Consider the following 22899-nt stretch of genomic DNA (forward strand, 5'->3'; position numbering starts at 1 on the left):
AACCCACCCTCGACGAATAGATAAGGAGAAAAACCAGTTATTTTCTCAAATACGCCGACGCCGGCGATGATGATGACGGCTTTTCACCATCTTCTACTCAAAGAATACAAATGGGACATTGCAAATGATTTGAGAAAACCCAGGGTACCATCCTTAGCAAGCGTTTGGTAATGATAGGATACTTGAATTCCTCCGTCGTCATCACTGTCTGCAGCGCCCCCGTACCTTGCAATTATGATGTTCTCCACGTAAGAATGAAGAGCTTACAAATGAAATATACAGAAGAATAACAAGCAGAAAGTTCAGCCTTTTTTTTTTTTTCCATTGTAAGGTAGCACTCAGCATCCCATCGAACAACATTGAGCCATCCTCTTCTTCTCACTCCACCAAGATTTTTGCAGAGGCGTGCGATGTACGTATGGCTCAGTTCGTATCCAGCTGTTACGCAAATTCGATTGGGGAAGAGGGAAATTAACGCTCCGTGTGCTTCACGGAAAATGAATGAACGGAAAGAGATTTGCATCGTTAACGAATCTATTTAGACATAAATTGTTACCGGTAACGAAAATATTTCTAATTGACTAATTATTTCAAGCGATATGAACAATTATTTTTAAGAAAATATTTTCTTAATTTTTAAAATTATTCATTCTTCGTGAAACAAACGGAGCCTAAGTGCCTCAATCATTTATAAGCCTATCCATGATATATGTTCATGGTGAGTCCAGGTGACCAATCACATTGCGCAGGCACATGATGCAACCAACGTACTTGGAATCGGAATACGGCTTAACTAAGCATATCAGGAATCATGATTAACGTGAAGAAGAAAAAAAGAGGCCCAATGAATTGAGACATGGCATATGTTGAAGTATCCCACATTAATGGGGCTCCTCTCCATCAATCAGCTTGAATTATTTTTTTTCGTAAAACTTTCTAAAATGGTATCGAATTCATATTCCACTCCAGTTCGTCAAATTACATATACCGTCCCTCCATATGCATGTTGTCTTCCTCCTTCTATTAGCTTAAATTTTTTAGTTAGGACTTTCTAACAACGTACACGACTTAATGAATATGTGCTTATTATTGCTTGAAAAGACAAAAACAAATTACTTGCAAACCAATCAAACGAAACGTCGTTCTTCCCACCGTAAATTCTTACTTTGCCTTGCAGAATTCATGGGAATTATTCATTAATTCAAGAGTGGGGTTACGACAAGTGTAGGTGTCCGCCTTGTGCTTGAACATATTTTACCTCAGAAATGTGTTTTTGTGCGAGGGAGTGCGTGTGTTTCCCTTTTCTTGATCCAAAAGGGACTCAATTTTTTTTTTTTATTTCCTTCCTTTTCGAAAAAGGAACAAAAAGCATTTCTTTTTGGATGGAAAGATCATGGCCGACAATGCCATCATCAAAGTGTCCGTAGCTTTCTTTCCTCCCTTTAAAGCACAGATGTGCCTAACTTTGAAATGGGTGGAGGATTATCAAACGAAGGAGATCATCTACTTAAATTTTCATCACTTTTGTCTTTCCCCCTTTTTTTTCACCTTGGTCTTAGGTGGAAGCTCGCAATTTTCTCCCACCGAAATGATGGCCGACAGGAACACAACTTATGAAACTTCATAAGCATTTTTGGGTTGGTGGGGGGTTGGGGGGACATTAAAGAAATGGTTTGTGGGGTTCTAATGTCCAACAAAGGCTGAGAAAGATGACCCCAAGACAAAAGTAGTTTTGGTGTTTCTGTTACCTAAAGTTGACATGCATGGGGCTTTAGGGTTTTGGTGGAAGTGGATCCCTACTTTTCTTACCCCAATAGGTCATACTATAATATAGATTGAAATAATGCAATGCCTCCCCCAATTTACATTCAAAGTGTGTATTTTTTTACGCTATGGCAATGACCTTACGGTGGAAGAGCTGTAGATGGGAATAAGATTACCACAAGTGTCATAACTTTCATGCAGCGCTCACTTGAGTGCCATAACTTTTTTGTCGATTAATTGAGTGTCATGACTTTTAAAAAAACGCTCACTTACTTGAGTGCCATCACTATCAATTGATCACTTGAATGCCATAATATTTAAAAAATATTTGCCTAAGTATCAAAAGTTCAACGTGGCATGGTACTTGCGATGAACATTTTTAAAAGTTATAACAATCAAACGATTGATTAAAAGTTTAATGACACTCAAATGATAGGAAAAAAAAAATTATAACGCTCAAAGTGAGTGCCGTATGAAAGTTATGGCATTAAACGTCGTATGCAAATTATGACATTTATGTTTTTTTTTTTCCTATTGTGGCTAACTGGTTAGAAAACTTTCCCCTTCGACAATTCTGCTTTCGAATGTATCTTAGCAAGTACACATGGCATCTATCCATGTCAACCCATATACATGAGATTCTACGTGGACTGCGTATATATTGTAAGGCTGCGTTTGGTCTTCAAGATATAAGCCAAGATGTAATATGTTTTATCCTATTCTATATTTGGCAGTTGTCTAGGATGGGATAATGAGAAATATAGCTAGGATAAAATAAAAAAAAAATCCCAATGGAGAGGGTGGAATAGACCAAGATAAGATTTCTCAAGAAAGTAGATATAAGGAGAACAGGATTTATCCTAGAACCACTGCCTCTCCTCCACGTTGGGCCACCTGTCCGCCGCGCTAGGCCACCTCTTTAGCCGGGGGGAGGAGAGGGGAGCTCTCCGGCGACGGCGACGGTTAAGTGTGACCACCTCTCCGACGACGCTAGGCCGGGTCTCCGGCCATAAAGCTGGGTATCTCTACAACCGTATTATTTAATCGATTGTTTGGTGTGATATGAAATCATGTCCCTCGTTCTTTAATTGCTTGAACATTTTCAACATTCGAAAGGGGTTTCGACATGGTATGAAAGACTCAAGGTTGATTATTGATTTTCAAAAGGGATCTCGACATTCAAAAGGGCTCTCTTGGACGACCTACACAAGTGCATCTCCAACTTGCGCAAAGAGGCCGAATAATTAGGTTGTTCAGCACTTGCTTACTCACTCAACAAGACTACAAGCAAGGCTAGCAAGGTCATTCTCAAAGGATTCGACTCCAAATCATGACCCTTGATTCTATCGGGTCTGCTTCGTCGATGTTGTACTTGAATTCGGATGGCACAAACCTCTGCTCAACATTAACTCACTTATCGGAACTCTTCATTGAATAATTTCTAAAGCATCTTGATATTTTAGCGAAATAGAGTTGATTTCAGCCACGCATTGCCTCTCGCTTATCGACGTTAAATTCGTAGTTCATCAAACAATAGATAGGATATGACAAAATCCTTGGATTTCTTATCTTATCATGTCCAGTTCTATCCTGACTAAAAATCCAGACGATCAATTGCAGCCTAAATGTCCTTCCAATGGATACCCAGTTCATAGTCTTGATAGAGTCTCTTGTGAATAGTATGAGCACTTAAGAAGAAAGAAAACACGGTTCAAACTCATGTAATTGTAGTATCATACTAGATGAGGAATTGGGTTGCGAAACTTTGCAACACAAGGCTGATTATTTTAGGGATAAGTGTATTGGAAGTCCAAAACTTGTCAGAAAGTGCAATAGAGTCTTAAAACTTGCTAGAAAACTCAATCGAGCACTAAAACTTTTGAAAAGTGTAATTTTTGACAACTTTTAGGACTTTCGATGCACTTATCTTTTTTTTTTCTTTATATATGCACCACATCAAGTCATCATCTTCTATCCAAGAAGCTTGTATGAAGGAGGCATGCAATTTTTTTTCTTTTCCTCTACATCCCCTCAAAGTCTGTCCTCCTTATTCTTCTCTTTATTTCGTTTTTGCTAGAGATATCAGATTTGTGAATGGTACGATTATTATCAATCTCTTCACTCAACGCTAGCGTGAAGTCAATTCTATACTTGTTATTCTTTCAAAGACTTTTCAATCTTTGAATTTTCGGTCGACTTTCGATTCGAGTATTAAAGAAATAAGTAAAGTAACATCCAAACACCATACACAAGAAAAACCTAAAAAGGCAAAAGAAAAAGGAAAAAAAAAAAAGTAATACCTAGGGCCAAAGATTCCATAATGACATTTGTGCGCTGCTTAGATTATAACGATTATAGCCAATGACATGGCCTACAGCATCACGTGGCAATTTGATCATCTTTTCCATCAAAAATCTTCAAAGTCATTAGCCTCATTCTCCTTTCACTTTGGTCTGTACACTGCAATAATCACTCCCACAGAACTTCAAAGTAGAATTTCTATGCAAACCCTAATTTATCAGAGGCTCCAATTGAACCCAACAAAGCCCTCCCTCCATAGCTGTTAGGCGCACTCATTACCCATTGAATTTTTCACTAGAGGGAATTTGCCAATGGAAACGGAAAAGGAATTACACAAAGGAAAGTAGGCCAACTTTTCCGTCCTATGGTCTAAACGACAATTAAATAATTAGGCATTCGAAGGGCCTATCTTGTTCTTTGGTCTTTTGACTCCTGAAGGCAATTTTAAGTGAATTTCGCGGCTCGCCCCGACCGATAAATTCAGACAAACACTTGGTGAGACCGTACTTTTATACAGATTCAGACGAGTTCTTCATGATCATACGTAGAAACTAGGGAAGCCGCAAATGAACATATGTGAAGTCCAACCATTGCCTCATTCAACTCACCAACCATTCAAAGAAGAAACAAGGAGATCTCATCTCCATCCAACTAACTCATTGTATAAACTAATCGAGGAAGAATTATCTCACATGACGAGATAGATTGCTGCTGCTAAATGGAATTACCAATAATGCAGAAACAAAAATCCGATGGGTGGCGTGAGCTAAAGCAACTACAGTCACCAGTTAAGCGAATGAGGTTTAAATCTATTGCACTTTGATCAATTTAGTTATAAATTTTTTGATTTTGCCAATTGAATCATAAATATTTTCACATTTTGTCCATCCGGCCAATTTTAGTCTAAAATCACCGATGTGGATGCCGGTAGTACCACATAGATCGATCGACACTTATGTAGATAATTTTTATAATTTTTTAAATCATTATTTTGTTATCTTATTTTTATTTTATTTTTTCTTTTCGTTTTCTTTCTACTAAGTCCAACACCACTTGGAGAGGGCTATGGCCATCGCCGCCCTTGAAAGCAAAAAAAAAAAAAAAAACTATTATATAATTCAATTTTTTTAAACAAAATTGTTCAAGTCAACACTGGACGTTTTACGTTAGGACAGCCGGTGTCCACATAAGCAATTTCGGACTAAAATTGGTTGGATGGACTCAATTGGCAAAACGGGAAAATGTTTATGGTTCAATTGATAAAATTGAAAAGTTTAAGATTGAATTGACAAAAGTGTAATAAGTTTATGACTTTTTGGATAATTTTCAGCATATCAAATGGAAAAGGGAGTGAATGATATGGGGACGGCAATTAAGTATGAGATGGACCCTCATATTTGAATCCACGCCTGTGAAGGGTACATCAACGCCTTCAATGCCAACACGTGATCTCATAGGCATCCCCATCCGAGTCACTTCGTCCTTTTCCCCGTCAATCCAAGCATGTGAACATGATTGATCAGATGATCTGTTTGGAATTTTGCTGATCTCGGGACGACTCCACAAAAATGTTATAGTAAAGTGGCAAGGCAAAGGCAAATGTTTTGCCAGCATCACACCCCGCAAAAGGCACCAAACATTCGAGTTTGAGAATATCTGTAGGTGTGATTTCGAATCCCCGTCACAACATTAATGTCCCTACGATACTTTGGTATTCGATCCATCTAGTCCATTGACACCGAGTTAACGGACACAAAAGAATCGCCAGAGACGGACTCGAGAGAGGGTCGGCGAAGACCCCGTCGTTTTACACGGAGAGTTTAACACGTCGTACATCGCCCCAGATGAGTTCTTTCGCTCCAAGTACCTCGAATCGAACCGTCCGTCGATCAAGCCTGTAAAGATTTCTCTCGAATGACTTACCCCGTCTCTGGTCCTCTCACCATGATACATGAAAACGATACAAGCCTATCATTTAGTTTCCCATTTTTTCCGTGATGAATGTTGTGTCCTCTGAACGTGAAAACGACCACACACGAACCTCTTACCTGTGAAAATGGGCACAGGAGGGTTTTCAGTTTGAGGACTCATTCAACCCCAAGCTGCCCTAAGAGACAAGGAGTACTCCATGGTCGTATTTTAGTGAGCTTTCTTTTATCTGTGTGTTTCCTTTGGCGAAATGGGCAGGTGGATGGAATCCATGGCGTCGGAGAAATGGCCACCGAAGGAGACAAAAATTCGTTACTGGTTTGAGCAGAAACCCTAGTTTTTTCTTCTTCTTTTTTGTAGGGGCTTACGTGCACGACGAGGAGGAAAATCTTTTGAATGAAAATCTCAGACCTGTCATGGCTTTTGCCCTTCGAGCGACCTTCATTTTATTTTTATTCTTGTCCTTTTTTATTTTTTTCCTTTCATTTTTCTCTCTAGAATAAGAAAGACGAAGATCGTTTGGTTGGCCTCTTTAGAAAATAGGATTTGAAAAGTTGACAGTATAACAAGATAACGGCGCAATCTCAACTACAAGTGTTTTGAATGGCAAAAAATATATAGCAATCATGGCGGGACCCATCTCTAATTTTATACCTAGCATTCGACCATTATATTGTCACATTATCATGCTAGCGGGATCGTTAGAAATTTATCATTGGGTTGGGTGTGTGCACGCAAATTCTTTGGGTTGGACAGAATGAAAAAAAAAATTATGTAAAATTCATGAAACTCTTATAATCCCATATCAAGGGCTTCGTCTTGTTTCGCGCAAAATAAATGATCTAAAAAACATTTTCCCGAGAACGATCGCTTATATCGCTTACAAAAATAAATAATCAAAAAACATTTTCATCGTCCACGAAAATATTTAGACATCAATTATTGTCGATAACGTAAACGTTTTCCATTAATCATTTCGAGCCATACGAGCGGTCGTTTTTAAGGAAAATACTTTCCAAATTATTCATTTTACACAAAATGCACTCAACTTAATTAAGAGTTTCGTATTGCTTAAATATACATCACCGACAAGCCTCGTGCACGTTGTCCCCTCCGGTCCATCTACAATTAGCTTAAATTTTCTAGTTGCATGTGTTCTTTAGTTGGTTCGTCTTAGTTCCAAGTTTAGAGACATAAGACTTTTTTTTCTTGTGAGTATATGTAGACATCACATTATTTACCTTTGGGAAACTACAACCACATGATAGAGAAGAACAAAAAGGTTTAGTTGAAGTATCAAAGTATAATTGTTTCCTTTTTGTTCCCACTCTACCTTAATAATATCATCAAAAGAAAGAGGTTTGATCCACCAGCACCACCTAACCGTAATGCGTATCACCTGTCTCCATTAATCAATGTTTGCACACGCCATAGACTACACGGATCCTCAAGCTAAAGCATACTCTAATGTTAAATTAAGCACAATTATCAAATCCACTATAAAATCGTTAACTTGGGGCCATGCTTAAACTATCGGTCTTACATAAAAATGCCCTTCGAGACATTCATTAAATGTAACCGGTACGAAATATCTCATTTTTTTCGAGTGTTGATTACACGTGATGCGAGAAAAAAGGTGTATGAAAGATTGCAAAGCTTACTTTGAATGACTTGTTAACGAGTGTTCGAGTTGCCCTTTCTAATAAAAGGTGAAATCAGAACCTCGAACAATACCTATTGTGATACATTTACTCTAATTGTTTTTTCCGACACGAAAAATCCCAAAGTGATATTTGTGTTATACATTTACCCTTCATCAAGATTACATCAATGAGCATCCAGAAAGCAAACGGTGTAGACATGGCAAAAGTAAAATAAAAGGGACGTTGTTGTGGATACATAATATTGACCGAGGATAAATGTATCACATAGGTACAAATTTTGAATTTTTTATGTCACAAAAGAAAAGTTTAAGGTAAATATATTACAATAAGTATAATTTGAAATTTTTTGTGGCCTTTTCCCTTCTAATAAATATTATCGAGAGAATAATAAACGGTTCGCACGTACTATAGAGAATAAATATACTAATTGGTGCAAGTAGTGTCTTGTCACGGTATTCTATATATACACACACACACTTAAATCTTGAGGGACCCTTGATTTGATCTTGATCAGGGATTTCACTATTGACATGATTAATTCACATTTTTAATGTTAAGGCAAAGATAATATGGGGCTAATCTCTAGGTCTAGATGCTAGATTTGCAAGATATGTGAAAACCAACGCGTTATTTAGGATATCAAGATGTGATCATGTGCAAGATTTTTGGAATTATTCGTCTATTTTCTAATGTTTCCTTTCTCCTAGCGACCCGCTAAGACACATGTAGCGTATGTATACAATTTATAAGGTCATTTAATAAGGATCTAGCTGCAAAATCTATCCCATTTTCCATTTCCCAAGATCCACTTTTATTAATAAATCATCTACCGGATCTGAATCACCGACATTGCTCGCAGTTATTTAATAGGGATCTAGTTGCAAATCCATTCCGTTTATCATCCCCCAAGACATAACTTTTATTAATTCACCCTCCGTCGGATGTAAATTATGGAAGGTACTTGCAATTCGCACTCAAGGAACTCGTCGTGCCGAGTTTACATTAATTTTCCGAGCTAAATTAGTAGTATTAATAATCAAGGTCTACGTCGACGGACCCCGCCTCTGTGTCTCGACAGAACGAAACGCATCGACATTCTCATTTCCTCTTTAGGGAAAAGTCATGGACGAAAATTAGAAACCCGGGCTCTTGCATGAAGTGTGTAAGTGCATACATGACCGAGCACTACCAATGAAATATGTTGAGAATCGAAAAGACCAACATTGAAGGAAAATGGTAAAGTTGACGACATGGCAAAGAGAACCGAAGTGCACGCGCACGTTCGTCCCTTAGATTATGGGCGGCTCCATGTGACGACCGTACGAATTGGGTTCTTGTCCTTTTGTGCTTTTGTTTTATTCCTTAACTCCTTACACGTGTGTCCCTTCCACTTTGTTCCTTAAACAATAAAGGGAGAGAATAATGGAATTTCTTTTTATTGAAAAGAGCAACAACAAAAAAAAAGGTTGGAAAAAATAAAATAAAATAAAAGGAAGAGATGCTACATTATCATTAACCACCTCATTGTTCTTATTCCTCCACATGACTCTGCCCCTCGATTGTTGAAGTTTGCAATTTGCATTGGAATGATGCCTTGTGGTATGAGAACAGAGGAAAGTATGATTCTTGAACTTTTTGCTTCGTTCGATTGGGGCAAAGTATTGAAACTTTTCTAATATAGTTCAATGAGAACCCAACTACCTTGATAATTACAAGCCCCGTGACTTTTTTTTTTTTCCATTCTTTGGATGAAAAACCGTGCTTGTAATGACGCGTCTCTTCAGACTTTCGCACGTTTGGCATGTGATTTTAGTATTCCGTTGATGTTAATTAACCGGTCCGCTTCCTTCATGCCAAATCGAATCCACATTTCCGATCAAGTTACAAGACAGAATATGTTCGGATTCGTAGAGCACGATGATTATCGTCGAGTCTAGTGCTAACAATGCCAAATGCATCGGAAGGAAACTACACATGCATAAGGTACTTTAGGATTCGTTTATTAGTGTAACATGGGATTATATTTCACTCTCCTCCTCACTCGTAAGCCAGACCCTTACACACGCACGACTCGGCTCAATTGTTGTGATATGGGCACGACTCGTATTTTGTCTGAGCCAACTATTGTGAATCCACCACGAGAAATGAGCTCGAGGGGGGGTGGGTGTTGGAATTGGAGCTCTTGAGCAATGCCGTGACATCATATTAGAACGATCATAGAAAATAGGCATAGGTGAAGAGAAATCACACGTATAGAAAATACAAAATAACTCAATATTTGAGCAATTAGGTGAACGTGCAAAGGGAAAAAAAAAATACAAAATACCCAAAACAAAAAGAATGAGAACGAACAAAAAAAAAAAAAGAGGAGACTAAAGAAGCCCAGGCTCCAGATCAAAAAGTAAAAAAAAGGCCCAGGCTCTCCTGTAGGTTCTATATAAGCAAAAAACATGCTCTCAACCATCTCTCTGTCTCTGCCTTCCGCACTGCCCAAGCTGTTTCTCTCTCTCAATACGATAAACAAACACCTGTCGGAACTCAATCACGACATGGTCATACCACCGTCAACGCCACCGTCGTGCACGGCGGAACTCGACCTCGACAACCTCCGGGCACTCAAGGTCTTGGGTAAGGGAGCAATGGGCACCGTCCTACTTGTCTACGACGCCGCTTCCGACCCCTCCGCCTCCTCTCCCTTTGCCCTCAAGCTCGTCGACAAGTCCTCCGCCCACGACGCCGGCCGCCGCGCCCGGTGGGAGATCTCCGTCCTCGGCCTCCTCACCCGGGACTCCGCCCACCCCTTCCTCCCCCACCTCCTCGCCTCCTTCGAGACCGACGAATTCCTCGCCTGGGCCGTCCCCTACTGCCCCGGCGGCGACCTCAACGTCCTCCGCCACCACCAGAACGACCGCGTCTTCTCCCCCGCGGTCATCCGCTTCTACGCCGCCGAGATCATCTGCGCCCTCGACCACCTCCACCGCCGCGGCATCGCCTACCGCGACCTCAAGCCCGAGAACGTCCTGATCCAGCAGTCCGGCCACGTGACCCTCACGGACTTTGACCTCTCCAAGCAGCTCAAGCCCAAGAAGGCCAAGTCCATCCACATCCTCGAACGCCCCGAAAAGAAAACGGAGCTTCCTCGGAACAAGCAGAAGAAGAACAATCTCTCGCGCTTCGTCGGAGCGTTCAGCGAAGCGACGGCGCTGAGCCTGAAAAAGGCGAAGTCTGCGCGGGTCAGCCCGGTCAGCCGGCGGAACAAGCCGGGAGGCAGCTTCTCCGACGACGGCGAGCGGTCCAACTCCTTCGTCGGGACTGAGGAATACGTCGCACCGGAGGTCGTCCGGGGCGACGGCCACGAGTTCGCCGTCGACTGGTGGGCACTCGGCGTCCTCACCTACGAGATGCTCTACGGGGTGACCCCGTTCCGAGGCAAGAACCGGAAGGAAACGTTCCGGAACGTGCTGGCGAAGAACCCCGAGTTCGTCGGAAAACGGACGGCCCTGATGGACCTGATCGAACGGCTGCTGGCGAAGGACCCCACGAGGAGGCTCGGCTACCTCCGGGGCGCGAGCGAGATCAAGGAGCACGAGTTCTTCAGAGGGATCAGGTGGGACCTACTGACGGAGGTCGCGCGCCCTCCGTTCCTCCCGTCCCGGGACGACGCGGCGGAAGCCGAGAGGCTAACCGCGCGTGCGGTCGACGTGCGGGAGTACTTCCAGAGATCGAGGCAGCCTCCGTCGATCCCGGCGTCACCGCTGCCGTCGCCGTCTCGGAGCCTGTCGATAGCGGAGTTCTGACCCCTCAACCCCCCACACGTGTGCAGGACTAATTTTTCTTTTTTTTTTCAATTATTTTCTTCCCCCACCTCCTTTTTTTTAAAATTGCCACTGGCGCACCCGCCCCTCCTAATTAACTCGCTGTACATAGAGAGCTTAATAATAATTGTAGAACGTGATTAAAGCTATAAAAGTTGAGGGGTAATTATCCAATCCACCACCTGCTAAATCGTTCTTCCCCACGCGCGACTTCGCCGGCGCGTGGCCCGCAAACTCGCGTTTGCATTCGCGACAAACGCAGAGAAATTCACCGCCGGACAGAATCATCTTCCGTGTTCTTGAATTTTTTTTTTTGTCGTATTCCTGTCGATTTTACTTGGTGCGGAAGGGAAAAACAAGTGCTTTGCATTTCTTGCACTTCATTGCAATCTTGAGTTCCTCCAAGGCTACAAGGAATGTAACATGCGATCGGAATTTCGAATGAACTCGTCGGGAGAATTGCTTCGAAACGAAAGAAAATCGTGGAATACCTAACCTAGGGAGGGGGCATTAAAATGTGACATGAGATTTAACGAGGGAGGCAAGACAACGACCTTATGTAAATATAATTTGATTTAAGCTTTCATAACGTGAATATCAAAAGGAGAGCCTCAATGGGGAAACTAATCCTATAAAGTTATGGAGATCTAATGACGGGCTAATACTTAAAAAAAAAAAGTTGTCATCAGTGGTCTTGTTTAATAACAAAAAAAACAAAGTACATAAAAATAATTGATCTTGTAGAAAATCGCATGTTTCTGTGCGGGAAAAAAAGCACGAAATTATTGTATGACGTCCGTGTCATACTTACGAATAAACAAAGTCCGGCAGGTGATGACCATGATTAGCATATCCTCAAATTAGGGGAGGGGAAATGTCGAGCGGTTCAACAAATCCGAAGCTAATCATGATATTTAGTGCCCACTAATCGCGACCTTTCATTAGGACCACACTTGTCCCTTTCTCTGGACTATATAAGTGAAAGAATGATAATTAAGGGGTTCGATTTGCATCTGTTTTAACAAATGTGATTACGTTTTATAGTCTCAGTGTCCATCCGTGCGAGAAATTGCCAATTAAAGGGTTTTATTTTTTCATAATGTGGTCACGATTTTTTTCTTTTATACTAAGTTTTAATTAACTTTTTTGGGGGACCGTGCAACTCGCCCTCCGCGGCAAAGTGTATTGAAAAAGATTAAACCTCTTTTTTGTACAAAAAGGTTGTCCCCCCAACCCCACCACATTAACCGAGGAACATCGAATCGTAAGCTCCCCTCCTCCTTCTTTAACCGGTTTTTGATCAATCTTGCTTTGAAGGTTAGCTTTCTCCAGTTCCTGACGTCATTAATCGCGAATATGACGCACTGATAAGGCTTGACACTTCGCACGACTTGATTCCGCTAATGATATTTTGTTAAAGAGTGCATTCGGGACGCTTTTAAATCGTATTTAATGAGTAACGATTCACTTTCCATGGCAATGTATCGGAAGCTACAAAATTTCCTTAATAACTAGTTGTTTAGTCTTCGTAAAAAGTTATAATTTTGACCGGAGTTTCCTTTTTCTTTTTGAGAAATTCAACATCGAGATTTCTCCGTGATGAAGTTTATAGGGAGAATTGCCTAAAAAGTCATAAACTTGTAGCCAATTAAGTTATAAACCTTTTCACGTTTTGCCAAAGTCCATTCGATTAATTTTGACCGGAAATCACTTACATGGACGTTGCTGCTAACGTGTCTCACATGTGCTTTAATAAAAAAAAAAAGGATTTCTTTTCTTTTCTTTTCTTTATGTTTTTTTTTCTTAGAGTGGCCGGTGAGGTTACCGGCCCCTCCGGCCACCGGGCAAGGAGATCGTCGGGCCCTTGTCAACCTCACCTAAATCCGGGCGAGATCGAGTGAGGGTCGCAATCCTCTTTAGCAATTTCAAGTCAAAATTGATCGGATTGATTCAATTGGCAAAATTTGAAAGAGGCTTATTATGATTCAATTGATAAAATTAAGAGATTTAGGATTGAATTAACAAAAGTGCAATATATATAGGACTTTTTAGATAATTTTTTCCAAATTTATATGTACGCAACTTTTTCCAAATAAATGGTGTGGATTGTCATGGACATTCTAATGCGGGATGACAGCTAAACACCTTAATCACTCCGTGAAGGGGCTAGCTAATGCGCATGGCCTATGCCCATGTATATGCTCTCTTTAGGATCATATGTTTTGTCAACTTCGTGATTATTATTGCCCTTCGAATATCAGAGATTAGCATCTGGTCTCAATCCTGTCGGTATTTCAATTCCCTTAGCAACGTGAATTTTCAACCGAATGGCGTCACGATTCTTTTCCAAAATGATCCTGAAAAGAAATTCTCAATCGCCGGATCTAACGGGCAAAGTTCCAAAAGACAGAAGACAAAAGATCATCATCGACTCTCCGTCAACTTCAAGTAATAAAAGCAGCTGGGCTCGACTTATATAAACACGAAAATAAAGATGACCCCAAGAATGAACGCGATAGGCAGATATATGCAATAGAACTTGAAGCCAAAGTGTCATCATCAAGTATTGTAAACCAGAACTTGGTTCCCTAAACATGCGACTTTGAACGAGGAATTGTTCCCTGTGTCGGCCAATTGGACACGCCAGAGACCACGAACTTTGTCTTCGCATGTTGTTGCGAATCTTGGCACTATCCTTCCCTGGTGAAAAAAATGGAGAGAACAGACCCACTTGCTTGTGTCTAATGAGGAAGAGGAGGAGGTGCTCGGATGTGGTTCATATTCTCCATCCACAGAAAAGTGGGCAGGAGTTTAGGGAAGCCGCTCGATAGGGATCTCAATTAGCAGTGCTAGATGCCAGAGGTAAGTGTAATAGAAAGGTGGTCTTGGTTTTGGATAACTACTACTATATATTATCTCTTTCGCTTGTAATTGAGTGATGTAATAGAAAAGTGCGATATGCTAATTATAGTGAAATTCTGTGTAGCCCTAATTTAATAGTGGATTAGGATAAAATCCCATGTCTTGAGTTTTCTTTCTCTTTTTTTACTCTTTACATCGTTGCGATTTGTGCGCTGAATCTTAATTGAAGAGTGGTAACGATAGGTCGCTCTTCTTGGTTCAGAAGAAACAAAAAAGAGGTCGCTTGTACATGACGAACGGTTTTGTCTAGGGCTTTGGATATTTCCTCTTGTTGCCTTCGTTCTTTACTAAACTTATCTGCGACAGTGTCATCCAGAACATGGGGTTTGTTGCAGAGAGAATGAGGAAAAGTGCAAATCACGGGTGTGGATACTTGTCTTCATCGATATTCTTGGGAAGGCGATGACACATCTTTTTGTTCAGAACAATATATATATACGTGTGTGTATGTGTGTGTGTGTCTTTTTGTTCAGAACATGCCCTAAAGAAGAGAATATATAGTGCGACTAATGATGTTGTGCATGTGGCCTCGCGTTTTTGGGTGTCACATTTCATGCATAATTAAAAGAGTAGTAAGATGGAATATGTCTCATCTCCACATGACCAAGATAAGTGTGCTTAAATACGACAATATATTGGAAGGGTCCTGCTAGCATGACATGATGACAGTATAAGGCATAAAATCAAAGACGGGTCTCGCCACGATTGCTATATATTTTTTTGTCATTCATAACACTTGTGGTTGAAATTGCGGTTCATACAGAAAACAAAACATTGCGATTCGGCAGATGTAAAGGGAAATAGATTAAGCAACATTTAGTATTCTACCCATTACATATCTCGTATGGATCAAAGAGATTTTCATGAAGCTTTTTTAGGGTAACATCGAGCACATTAACGTGTAAAAGTGTGTCTAACATCTCATTTGAGAAAAAACTGAAATTGGAGTTTGACCACAAGCAATGATCGATCTGCATGACATAGCATCTGCATTCCCAATAAAGATGTGGACTCGTCAAACTATTATAATTCCATTCAAGGCATCGAGAGGAATCAACCCTTTGTTGTGATCATAACATTGAGTTTGACCGTGACCCAAAGAACCAGCATTGGGAACCCTAATTTTTTTTTTTCACTTTCAAGAATCGATTCATCTTGACCACCAACAAAGTGGCATCTCCACAAGCAACTAAGCCGTGACCATCCATTGTCAATCTGGTCTTTCATACATCAGTGCATTGCTCCTCGTGCTCTCTCTTGAAGCTCTTTAAGTCAAAAAGGAAGCATAGATGATGATGATGATGATGTTGTTATAATACCGATAATGTGATCCAAACTTAATTTGAGACTGTCCGAGTTAATTTCGTTGAAGTTTTATTATCTACATTAAGTTGCGTGATAACTGTCCGTTAACCCACATTGAATTATGTTGTGTGGTGATTGCCCAATAGTCACGATAACTGTCTTGATGGAAGACTGTTATATGAAAGCGTGCATATGAAAGCCTAAATAGGACTAAGCCAAAACCCCCTCTCATTATCAGAAATGACAGAAAACACACCATCGATGATCCGAGAGCGCAATTAGTTAGAAGTACCCATTCACCGACGACCAACGCTCCGTGAATCCGGTTTGTCAATCGACTTCTTCAATGGCCAGAGGTAAGTACAGAATTCTCCACGTTTTCGCGTTCGATTCTGATTATACACGAGTTTTGTCTATCCGTAAATAATCGGAACAAGTAGTCCTTTAGATTTTTAACATATAATGATAACGAAAGCTGGAATTTCTCTTCTTTGAATGGTAGAAATTCTGCTTTTTTCTTTGGTCGGTCTCTAGAAGATAAGAACTTTTAAGGCGGAACGTGTGGTTCCAAGCTGCTTTTGTGGTTTCTTAGGTCGATATTGACTTTGGTTGATAATGAAGCTTAATATGTAAAACTACCCTTATCCTCGATGGCAAGAATTGACATCCACTGCCATAACGGGCCACTTCCACCATAATCATGCGCATGAGTGTGTTTGCTTATGAATTATAATACGTGCATCTTCGGACTTCAATCAAGAGGCAATTCATATGTCACGACCTGAATTTTCCTATACCCATATGTAAAAGTGACCTAAATTCGAGAACTCGACATGTGAGCAGCTCGAGAGATCCAAGTACTAATGTTGGAAGACATGTTTCTAATGAAGAAGCGAATTTTGATAATGTTTAGCCACCCCAAACTTCAACCATCAATTTAAGACAGTTGGGAAAATCTTAAACCCATCGCAATTCTGCCAAATCGATCCTCAATTTTTTTTTTTTTTGGTCAATCGAATCATAAGCGTTTTGCGTTTATGACAATTTAGTTCATCAAGAAATCACTAACGTGGCGTAGCCGACGATGACGTGGTGTGGTCGGTATCGACGTGAACAATTTATAATAATATTATTTTTCTTTTTCTGTTTTTTTTTCCTTCCTTCTTCTTGTAACTGATCGGTGGATTCGATGACGGGCCAAATGTGAGGGTCGGCGAGGTCTGCCTCGCCGAAATTTGGCAAAACGCAATCCAATACATACATATGGACATGTAAAGAATGATGTGCAAATACCACATAGTAGCCCATCAATAGATGCGGGCGGGAGATTATACATATGGCATGTCGTCCATCGGCCAAAGACCGATTTCCTGAAAAGCAGGTATCGCCCGGAGGAGCGAAACATGTCCTGGAGTTAGCCACGGCCCCCTTTCCAATCACGTGTTCGGATCGAAGTGCCTTGAGTGACATTTCAAGGGAAAATTATGTAATTTTCAATTCCTTGATTTAATTCTGATTTTCTTGAATTTAGTCAATTCCGGAGGCTGTAGGGAGGAGTATCGTATGCATGATTTTGGGAACATAAATATTGTCGCACCACGCAATAAGTTAGGAAAATTTCCAAATAAGGGCCTCAAGTATATTCATTTTTTCAAATAAGGGTCCGAGTTGGATCTTGCTTCAAATAAGAGTTTGAAATGCCCTCATTGTTTTAAATAATGGTCTGAAGTGGATATTATTTCAAACAAGGGCCTGAAGTGACTATATCAATCTTAAAAAAAGGCCTCTCACTAGCTTGTTACGTGCATTTTCGTCATTTTTTTTAAATTAGTTTTTTATTTACTTATTTCTCTCTCTATTTTCTAAAAATTAAAAAACAACTAAAAAAATAAACACATGCGGGGCACCTCCCGCCTGTGGACACCACCCCATCGCCGGTGGGGTTGCGGTGACAGCTGCCGAGGTCGCCGGCTCCTAGGAAGGGGCCGGCGACCCGGCCAACCAAGAGCGAGGGCCTAGTCCTTGCCTAGATCTAGGAGAGGATTGCAGCCCTCACCACTAGTCACTAACCATCGTTCTGAGGCGCCGGCATCCACAAGCGAGAGACAGTCCCTCCCGCTTGTGTTTCCTCTATTTTTCATTTTTTTTTCGTATTTTAATTTTTAATTTTAATTTTATACTTTAATTTAAATAAAAATTGAATTAAAAATTAGATTTTGATGAAAATACCATTGATCGGTCAAAATATTTAGCCGACCGGCAAGGTCAAGCCCTTATTTAAAACATCCATAACCACTTCAGGCCCTTGTTGAAATAAGGATGGCACTTTAAACTCTTATTTGAAATAAAAAATCACTTCAGGCTCTTATTTGATAAAATAAAAGCACTTCGGATCCTTAATTGAAAATTTCCGAATAATTTATATCAGCGCGTGGAACATATGCTGGAGATGGTCGATTGATGTAGGTGGGATTGGGCCTAAGACCTTGAATGTTTCTTATCCTACGGCCACACCAGACATACGCTTGGGCCGAGGGTTCTTCGTGATTGAAGCCCATCTTTGTTGATGATGTTTTGCACATCACAAGAGCCCGTCGAACGTGAGGCAGTAAGTGAGCTCCGACCTAGCTTGCATGATGCTTGTAAGTTGTAACATCGTGGAGGTATTGTCCCCTTTCCAGCATCATGGTTTTGTCCTTGGGCGTACTGGCAAATAATTTTCTAAGAGGTCACCCACCTTAACAGTGCTTTGACTCGAGTATTCTTAACTTTTAACTTCCAAATGAAAGCTTGCTATTATGTCAAAAGGCGTCGCCGCATCGAGTTAATTACAATTTTCACATATATATCTCAAAGTAGCTTTCCCTCTCGATTAGGTGCACTGTTCGGTTCATTCCTACCATTTTCGCCATCATAGAAGTAGAAGCCTATCATGAGGTGCTCCTTGTCCAAGCCCTTTGGCTTTAGTGGTCACTCTTTGCTTTCGTCGGATCGGGTCGTTACATTGGTGATGTTGCCCATCCCTACAAACCTAACACTTCCATCTCTCTCTCTCTCTCTCTCTTAGGATCCATCCCTGCTGGAATTTCTGTTCCACGGTCTACTGCTACACTGTACTACTTGAATGAGGTTTCTTCTCCCTTACCCACGAAGAAAAAACAATATTTTTTCCTCACTCAATGTGAGAATTAGGAAGTCACGGACTTCGTAACTAGTCTGATGTCCTTTGTCCGGACTGGCTTTGAAGTTCACAATCACGCCAAGAAAGTTGATGAATCACACGTCCGATTGATCTCTTGCTCCGAGACTATTTTTGTATCGACTCAACCTGATCGGCCCCGGGGTCAACACTCTGAGACAAATGGTCGAGATGGTGTCCATTTGGGGTGGTCCCAAAAGTACTAATCATAGCATCGAACCCCTCGCTCAACAATCCCTTCCTCTTAAACGCGCCTTTTCCCGGTGTCCCTGTCGGGTAATAATATTCCACGCAGCGCACCGCGTTAGAGTTACCTGTTCAATGTGGTATCAAAACGAGGTCATTCGTAGTTGAAGTAAAGGATATTTGCGAGGAAATCGCCTTTTTGGAATATGACATCGAGAAATCTGAGTCTACTGGGGAATCTTATTCGGGACCAATTTGCCTGTTTTTCTAAGGCACACCACACCACACCACATCGTTTTTCCGACTCAATCCGGTCCAGCATTGTTCATGTGGCTTCATTTTTTCCAACTGTTGAAGCAAGAATCTGTTTGTTGCTTTCATGGCAATGCCCCCATTCCTAAACCATCACAAGAAAGACCGTTCGATCAGGTCTATTATTGCTCGTTCCAGCCAGCGAAAGGGACAAAGAATGTTAACTAAGACAGCGCAAGTAGGAGATGTGACCACAACCCTTTTCCCCACTCATCTCTACATCTCCTTATCTTACAAGGGAGGAGTTCTTCTTCTTCTTCTCTATCCATGGGCCATGGTCCTGCACTTTCCTTGCACTCCACCATGTAGGTGCCCATCTCGCTCTTGTTGAACTCAAGCCAGGCCCCCTGCAATCAATTTTTTTTTTTTATGACGTATACATACCAAAGTTGCTTCAGCAGTTTAGGTGTGCTTACCCTAATTTGACAAGTGGAGAACATTGAAGAAGAGGTCATGTTTCTTACGGTATCTTCTTAGGTACATGGCGTTTTTCACTTTTTGATAGGTTTGCAGGACTTTTGGCCTCATATACCTCGTCAAAAGTTAATGACCCAAAACCTGATGCAGGTGAAAAAGATGTTTCTAACCTCTGTCTGAGTTGTTCCCTACCTTACAAGAACATTTCCTTCTTCTTCTTTGATTTGGGCTAAAGAATAAAGGTGTTTAATTCTTGATCTCAACATATAATTATTGAGATGATTTTCACTATATAAAGATATTACAAAGTCTTACATAATGAAACAATACAATAACGGAAAATAATAAAGGGATAATCATATTACAAAAATTGTCAATCACTTGATTCTAGCATCTTCAAGAATTAGCGCTTGTGATTTTGGTTGATATCTCCAGATTATTCTCCTTTGATTGATAAATCGGTGCCTTTACTCCCCCTCAAATTGGGAATGAGAGAATCCCAAATTCCCAGTTTGCGATATAAGTTTCCAAATGTGTTCCTAGATAGGGGTTTTGTGAAAAGATCAGATATTTGATGCACAAGCGGAACATACCTAGTCACAAGTATTCCAAGAGCCACTTTTTCTCACACATAATGATAATCTAAGTCGATATGTTTAGTTCTTGCATGAAATACTGGATTAATCGACATATAAAGTGCACCGATATTATTACAAAATGGTATCGGTGGACTTGAGAGATGAATACCCAAATCTCTCAAAAGGAATGATATCCAAGTAATCTTTGCAGTTGTCGACGCCATTGCACGATGCTTTGCCTAGGCACTAGATCAAGCAACCGTTCGTTGCTTCTTAGCACTCCACGCTATACGGTTGCTACCTAAGAAAGTACAAAATCCAGTAGTCGATCGTTGAGTCAAGGGACAACCAGTCTAATCTGCATCACAAAAAGCATACGATTCCAAAGTCGACTTGGACAAGATTTGCATTCCTCGATCTGTTGTGCCACCGATAAAACACAAAATGCGTTTCACAATTTGAAAATGACTCACAGTAGGTTGATGCATGAATTGACAGACAAAATTGATCGCATCCGAAATATCCGGTCGTGTAATTGTGAGATATTGAAGAGCTCCAACGATACTGTGATATAGTGTAGGATTCGAAAATAATATTGCATCTGTACTAGAATGAGAACTAAAGGCCATAGGGGTGGAAACCGGCTTGCAGCCCTCCATTTGTGCATGTTTAAGGATTGATAAAGCATATTGTTGTTGGCATAGATAAAGACCGACTAGAGAATATCTTAACCTCGACACCTAGAAAATAGTGTAGCGGCCCCGTATCCTTCATTGCAAATTTGCTACTCACCGTAGAGATGAACTTATCAAGCAATTTCGGATTATCGCCCGTAATGATCATATCATCTACATATAAAAGTAGAGCCAACATGCCATGACCCGATTTTTGAATAAATGACGAAGGATCCGAAATGCTGCAAAAGAAACCGGATGCCAAAAGAAATGAGCTAAAGCGATCAAACCATGCTCTTGGCGCTTGCTCGAGCCCTTACAAGGCTCTCTCTATTTGCAAACATAAAACGGATGATTTCTGTCCTCAAAACCGGGTGGTTGCTCCATAGAAACAGGCTACGATAAAAATCCGTGTAAGAATGCATTTTTAACATCTAATTGTTTGATGGGCCAACCTTTAACAGTAGCAATGGTGAGGACTGTTCTTATGCTTCCTAGTCGAACAACTAGCGAGAATGTCTCAAGGAAATCTACTCCTACTATCCGAGTATATCCTTTGGCGACCAATCTTGCTTTTAATCTTTCTAATGTACCATCGGCCTTTAACTTAGACTTAAAAACCCATCGACATCCCACAACATTAGTATTTGGAGGACGTGGAACAAGAGTCTAAGTTTTATTATGATGCAATGCCTCGAGCTCCTCTTTCATCGCTGTCGACTACCCCGGATGCTTTAAAGCAAAGCGTACATTGTTCGGTTTCGTGGGTATCGAGTCCATCATATGAAAATTCACATATTTTGGATTAGGCTTTACACTAACAGCACGTGCTCGAGTAACCATTGAATGATTTCGAGTGGGAGAACGTGCTATGGAAGAATCATGAAGAACATCCAAAGAGAAATCTCCATTTGTCAAATTGCATGAAGAATTAAACGGAGCACCGATGAGTCACCAATTTCAACATGACTTTGGTGAACATGCGATTCACCTCCATCGATGTTGTCTTCAAGAGAATTATTCTGAGTAGCAGAATTCAATAAGTCATCACACGGTTGATCTAAGTTAGCAGAGGACGCACCTTATTGCAAATACAAAGGTAAAAATTCTGAGTCAAATGCTAAAGTGTCTTCATTTGGCCACCTTATAAATTCATATATCTCTGCTTTATCACTTTGGTCCCGGAATAATGAGCTGCGTAGAAGGTAGGAAAATATGGTCTCATCAAAGACGACGTGCCGCTATATATAAATTCGACCGGTCGGAGGATAGAGACATCGATATCCCTTATGGCAATCACCGTAGCCGAGAAATACGTATGGTAATGATCGAGGATCGAACTTATTCTTGGTTTAGTCCCTAAGATAAGGAAAACAAGTACAACCAAAAACTAGCAAAAAATGATAATCTGGTTTTCTGCCAAATAAGAATTCATAAGGTGATTTCATGCTTAACACCCCGATTCAATAGAAAAACTACTGTTTGAAAGCTTTCGACCAAGTACTTTTTAGGAATTCCACTTCGATGAAGCATCGTCAAGCCAATTTCACATATGTGCCTATGTTTTCGCTCGGCAACTCCATTCTATTCGGGAGTATTTAAGCAGGATACTTGATTAACAATCTCACTCCTTTGCAAGTGGATCGGGAAATCTGCTCGATTGAACTCTCCTCCTCCATCAGATTGAAAATTTTTAATATGCCCTCCAAATTGCCTTTCCAAATATTTCTCGAAATTGAGAAAACATGCATAAAAATCAGATTTTTGCCCTAATGAAAACAACCAAGTATAATGCGTATAATCATCCACAAAGCAAACATAATACTGAAACCT

The 22899-nt window shown here is 40.6% G+C and overlaps 1 protein-coding gene across 1 annotated transcript; it reads left to right on the forward strand.

Annotated features, from left to right (window-relative positions):
* Positions 1-10117: 10117 nt before the first annotated feature.
* Positions 10118-11621, forward strand: LOC115734289 (serine/threonine-protein kinase UCNL). The gene has a single exon (XM_030665009.1). It carries the CDS (start codon positions 10208-10210, stop codon positions 11453-11455), a length of 1248 nt encoding a protein of 415 aa, XP_030520869.1. The 5' UTR covers positions 10118-10207; the 3' UTR covers positions 11456-11621.
* The last annotated feature ends 11278 nt before the right edge of the window (positions 11622-22899 follow it).

This window comes from Rhodamnia argentea, chromosome 6, assembly GCF_020921035.1.
Source record: "Rhodamnia argentea isolate NSW1041297 chromosome 6, ASM2092103v1, whole genome shotgun sequence".
Classification (NCBI taxonomy): Eukaryota; Viridiplantae; Streptophyta; class Magnoliopsida; order Myrtales; family Myrtaceae; genus Rhodamnia; species Rhodamnia argentea.